Raw genomic sequence first — 5,977 nt, forward strand, 5'->3', positions numbered from 1 at the left:
CCTCGTCCAAGTCACTGATGAAGATGTTGATCAGTACAGGCCTGAGAACTGAGCCCTGCAGAACCCCACTGCCCACATCCCTCCAGGCTGAAAATGACCCATCCATTACCACTCTCTGGGTGCGGCCCTCCAGCCAGTTGACGACCCATTTGACTGTGTAGGTGTCGACACCACAGTCCCCCAGTTTCTTAATGAAAACGGGGTGAGAGACAGTGTTAAAGGCCTTCCGAAAATCCAGAAAGACTATGTCCACTGCTACCCCTGCATCTAAGGATTTGGTGACCTGGTCGTAGAAGGCCACCAGGTTGGTCTGACAGGACCTGCTTCTAATGAACCCGTGTTGGTTGCCCCTAAGCATAATCTCCCCTGCTGGCCCCTCGTGGACATGTGCCAGAATAATTCTCTCAAAAAGCTTGCCCAGGATTGAGGTAAAACTAACTACCCTATAGTTACCTGGGTCCTCCTTTCTTCTTTTTTTGAAGATGGAAACCATGTTGGCCCTCTTCCAGTCCTCTGGCACCACACCAGAGCACCATGAGTGCTCGTACAGCTGTGCCAGAGGTCCCGCGATGACCTCAGCTAATTCCCTCAGCACTCTGGGGTGGAGATCATCCGGACCAGCCGATTTATATACATCCAGTCCCTCCAGAAGTTCCCTGACTAGATCCTCCATGACCCATGGCCTAGGTGTGCCTCCCCTGGGGCCTGAGGGGGACCCAGTGTGGGGGCTGATCCGATCCCTGCTCAGGAAAATGGAGGAAAAGAAGTTAAATAGGTTAGCTTTGTCATCTGGTGTGATGACCAAATTTTCTAGCGTGTCTTGCAGGGGCCCCACATTACCCGGTGCCTTCTTTTTGCCCCCTATTTAAAAAAGGACTTCTTCTTGGTCCTTGATCTGAGAAGCTAGTCCCAGTTCCGTCTCCCCCTCGGCCTTCCTGACTTCCACCCCGCATCCCTGAGCAACCGCAGTATGATCCTCCCTGGTGATGGCCCCTCCCTTCCATTGGTTCTACACCTCCCTTTTAGCTAGAAGACATTCCCGGATGCTTTCGGTGAGCCATGGGGGCTTTTGTGCCCTACTGCTCCCTTTGATCTGTGTTGGGATTATTTCCCTTTGGGCTTGGAGGATTGTCTCCTTAAGGAGTGACCACTCTTCTTGAACACCTGGCTCCCCCCCTCCCCTCTGGGACCTCAGTGCTTCCCCAACTATTCTCCTTAGCTCATTGAAGTTTGCCCTCCTGAAATCTAGGGCTGCTGCCTTGCTGCAGGCCTTTGCCACCTTGCGCTGGATGGTGAATTCCAGCAGGCGATGATCACTGTCACCCAGGTGGTCGAGCACCCGCAGCCCCCTCACCAGGTCATCACCTGTGGCCAGCACCAGGTCCAACAAGGCATCTCCCCTTGTGGGGCTGTCCACCTCCTGGGTTAGATGGAGGTCCTGGATTTGGGGTGGGAACCTACGTGAGCGGTCAGACCTGGATGACTGCTCTTCCCAGCAGATGTCTGGAAAGTTCAGGTCACCCATGATGACCATGTCCTTTGACCTAAGTTTCAGCTTTAGAACCAATTTGGAATGCTTGGATTTTTCTTTACAGCTTATGAATTATGTTGCAGCTCTCTCCCTTCATTGCTGTCAGCTTTAGAAATATGTTGACAGTAGTATTCCAGGACTTCATTATTTAGGTAGCAGACTAGTGTGGGAAATGCAAAATGATACACCTTTTTCTCCATAAGTCCAGTTATTAAAAAAATCAACTGAATGAAAAAAAAATTAAAAGGAGTACATTTTCCCTGAAGTACTGCAAGTTTTTCTTGTATCCTTTCCCCAAAGAGTGCATTCTTATAACCCAAACACCAATCATCTACTTAAGAGAAGGTTGTTTGGACCCTTATGACTAGCAACATAACAGGGGAGAAAAAGAGGGCAAGCGGGATGCCAGTCCTAGGTGCTGACTATGAGAGGGGCACCAGGATCTCCTCCAGGAGTTTTTGCGACAGCAGGCCCAGCCCTGACTTGCTTGGCCATAGCAGCAGCCACCACCATAGTATTCAGTGTTCAAAAAACTGGGGAAGGTAAGATTTCCCTTCTCCTCCCCCCTGCACAACATCCCCCCTTATCTACAGTAGTAGACATACCTACCCCATACCTCCCCCCACAGGCTCTCTATAATACAGCTACAGTTATTTTTCTGTAACTAGAGGCCATGAGTAAATAAATAAATTCATACACTGAAGACCAAGCTCCTGATAAGGACATCTATTACATGCATGAAGGTTTGTTAGGCCTTCAACCTCACCAGGGGTCTATATGATTTGGGATGACAAAGGGTTAATTCCCCTGGACACTGGCTTGCAGCCTAGCCCCATCCAGAGGTATACCACTATCAATGAAAACTTAACACTACGGCAAAGGTTAACAAGACTATATTATCAAGGTAAGTATATAAAAAACACAACAATAATGAATCCACAATACAACAATGAACCAGTCAACAGAGAGTTAACAGAACACTATATGCAATAATAGATACAGGAAAGAACCAATGCAGGCCTGTCGCCGGAGGTGGCAAGCAAGATCATTCTGAAGGTGGCAGGCAAGATGGCCTGCCAACCTGTCACAGACTGCCTATTCCCTAGATGATTTCTATCTTTTCCTCACTCTCAGTGAGTATGCAATTCCTCCAAAGGGATGGGTGATACTTTACCATCCAAAGGTATGCAGGAGAATACAGGTGAGTAGAGGATGGCTCTGTCTATGAGTGTATACCTCCACGAATGGATGGAGTTCAGTTACTCAGTCCACTCAAGCAACTCTCATACTAATCACATATATGAGCAGGTTTCACACCATACGCTCATCAAGTGACTCCGTTTCTCATAACCTTTCAGTTCCGATCAGACACAACATGCACTGACACCAACTTGGTCACTCTCCCAGGCAAGCACCCAGCCACTGCCCAGGCTCAGGATGCATACAGACTCAATCACTTCCTCAGTAGCTCTCCAAGTGATAGTCCTGACAGGTTTTATAGTGTCAGCCTCATGCCACCTCTCTATGATATGCAGGACCCTTCCATCATTCATCTTTCCATCACATTACTGACCAATCTGGAGGATTGTTACCTCAGGTAAGTATTTCATACCACACTTTACATTGGAAACATGTTTCTTCCAAATTCAACTTATATAATACAGGCTGATTACACATGCTTGTCAGTCCTATGTAGGTCAATGGACCCATAAGTTTAAGAGTTCACTCTACTCCACCCCGGGTACTGCAGCTGGGGTTAGCAACATATATATACACACACTACATTTTCTCCCACAGATTTTGTACGTTTAAGACAGCTGATCAAATTGATTTTAATAAATCGGGCCAGAATAAAGGACCACTTTCTATCTGTGATACCCAAACAGAAAGGTAGAATGTAAGGATTATTGTTTAATGCATTTCACACAAATAACTTAGAGTTTGGTGTTTGTTAACTTTCCGTATAGAACCAAGAAGAATAAGATAACATAATAAGTTTAAAAAAAAACAAATGTCACTAACCTAGCTCTCCATTTTCAATCACTTCAAAAACAGCCCAGATATCATCCTTGCTGGGAATAATGTTTTTTATTCCTACTACATCATTAGTTAATTCTTCTGCCTCCATCAAAGGTGATACCTGTGATACAGATAGTAACAATTAAGCATTTATTAAAAGTTGTTTATTAAGTACTAATGGTTTCCTCAATGATAGACAAACCATCATTTTTTATTATAAAGGAAATTGCAGGAATAACAAGTTTGTGAATCCACTAACTATTCCCTAAATGCTCAGCAAGTACATTGTCATTCACTGAATTATACTGGACTAAATTTATGCAGGTTAAAAAAATAAAACTCAAGAACTTCTCAGTCCTCCCCTCTCTCCAAAGGCTGAAGCGCTCTAGTTCACACCTATCTGAAAGAATAAATGGTTAACCCCCAAAATTACAAAAATAACTGTTTATATAGCACAGGGCTGTTTCACCTTCCCCCAGCAATACAATGCTGCTGTTTTCAGTCATGTCAAAAAGATTTTTCTTCCTGTGTCACTCGCAGCATAAAATCATAATGAAATGGAATCAGAGAACCCTAACAAAGATAATAGGTATCCTGCTAAAATTGCTTTTTTTCTAATCATATGCATCCTTCATTACTGCAGAAAGTTAATGTTTTTCTTTACATCTGAATAGTAGCACACTACTGCTTAGAGCCCAGTGCCTTTCAGGAGCGCTATTAGACTCAAAGCTGGAAATCTCAATTATTGAAAGCGGTGAGTTCAGACTTCTCAGCACCCAAGCAAGGAAGATAGCCTCTGGCAGAAAGAGACATCAGGAAGAAGGTCATGTAAATGACCTTGCACTACTGAATAAACCCAGTAGTCACTGTGCAATTGTTAATGTTCCTGTGTGCTGCAGGAGTGGCATAATGCCAGTGTGAGTGTTAATACTACTATATCCTGCCAGGGATGTGTCCTCTTTAAAATTATGCCATAGCCTTCTGCTTAAAAATGCATGAAGACTGCTCTTTATAAATTTTAATTAGGTAACAGCTCAAATGCAAAAAATAATTGTAATTTTAACAGTAAAAGATAGTAATAAGCAGAGCAAGACTGTGACTATTATCATAAAAACACATGTAACATTAGATTTTCTAAAATAATAAGAAATGTTATATTTCATAAGAAAAGTAATTATTTAAAAGTATATGATTTTTATATACTGACCCTAATTATAATACTTTGGTCTGGCTCTTTTCTTTCCACATAAACTTCAATTAACAAATCTCCAGCCTGGGAAACCTAAAATAAAATAACATAACATAAAATAAAAACAAAAAATAACAATAAAAAAAAAAAAAAATCACACAGTTTACAGGAATTCAAGTATTTCTCAGATGTACCATTTAAAAAAAAAAATGTACCTTCTTTTACGTGGGAAAATACAATTGTTATCTTACAGGACTGCTTGAGCCCAATTGTGAACAAACCTTCCACTTTGAGCTGTAGAGTGCCTTGACGCTGACTTCAAGAGAAGGTATTTTCTTTTCTACTTAATGAGAAGTCTGTACTCTAAGAAGGGATCCGGACGTGCAGGCATGTGTGGCTTATGGCACTGTAAACCTCTTTGCAGCACCACAAACCATACAAGTTGCACATTAATCAGTGCATGGTGCTGCTAATTTGCTGTCCTGGGGCAGTGCGCTACCAGGATGTCCTGGTAGCAAAAAAATCTTGGAAAAAAAGCAGTGCAACCCATATCAAACTGGCATTTTTATTTTACTTTATTTTTTGCCTACTCTCCTGTCTCCGTGCACTGTGAAGCTCCTCAGCTGAGACACCCCAGAATATAGGCTGGCTGATCCCCTGCCTCCATGCGCCTCAGCACAGGGGCTTCACTGAGGAGCCCCCACACTGAGGCATGCTGTGCCATTACTATTTGTGGGAACCCCCCCACTGATGTGCACCCAGCCTAAGGGAAGAAACAGATATTACCTGTTGGCCAAATAATGAGCATATATTCACTCTGAACAAATAGCGACTCATAGAATCAATGAGTCGGAAGGGACCTAGACAGATCATCTAGTCCGACCCCCTGTAATGGGCAGAAACGAGCACTGGGGGTGGCAGGGGCCATAAGACCCCAGCCAGGTGCCTATCCAGTTTCCTCTTGAAGATTTCCAGGGAAGGTGAGAGCACCACCTCTCTGGGAAGCCTATTCCAGGCTCTGGCCACCCCTACAGCGAAGTAGTTCTTCCTAATATCTAACCTAAACCTATCCTCCCTCAGCTTGTGGCCATTGTTCCTGGTGACTCCAAGGGGGGCCCTGGTGAACAGACTTTCCCCAAGTCCCTGCTGGTGGCCCCTGATAAGGTTGTAGGCAGCCACAAGATCCTCCCTCAGTCTCCTCTTGCGGAAACTGAAGAGATTCAGGTCCCTCAGCCTTT

General features: G+C 44.1%; 1 protein-coding gene across 1 annotated transcript in view; it reads right to left on the reverse strand.

The window, feature by feature from the left end:
• ARAP2 (ArfGAP with RhoGAP domain, ankyrin repeat and PH domain 2) overlaps window positions 1–5,977 on the reverse strand; it is a 258,101-nt gene that overhangs the window by 54,783 nt on the left and 197,341 nt on the right. The window contains exons 25-26 of the mRNA XM_019526331.1: window positions 4,758–4,832; window positions 3,554–3,671 (exon numbers count right to left, since the gene is read on the reverse strand). Of these exons, the coding sequence (XP_019381876.1) occupies window positions 3,554–3,671; window positions 4,758–4,832 (193 nt within the window). The remainder of the gene's footprint in view (window positions 1–3,553; window positions 3,672–4,757; window positions 4,833–5,977) is intronic.

Source organism: Gavialis gangeticus, unplaced genomic scaffold (assembly GCF_001723915.1).
Source record: "Gavialis gangeticus isolate Ggan-Ray unplaced genomic scaffold, GavGan_comp1, whole genome shotgun sequence".
Lineage (NCBI taxonomy): Eukaryota > Metazoa > Chordata > Crocodylia > Gavialidae > Gavialis > Gavialis gangeticus.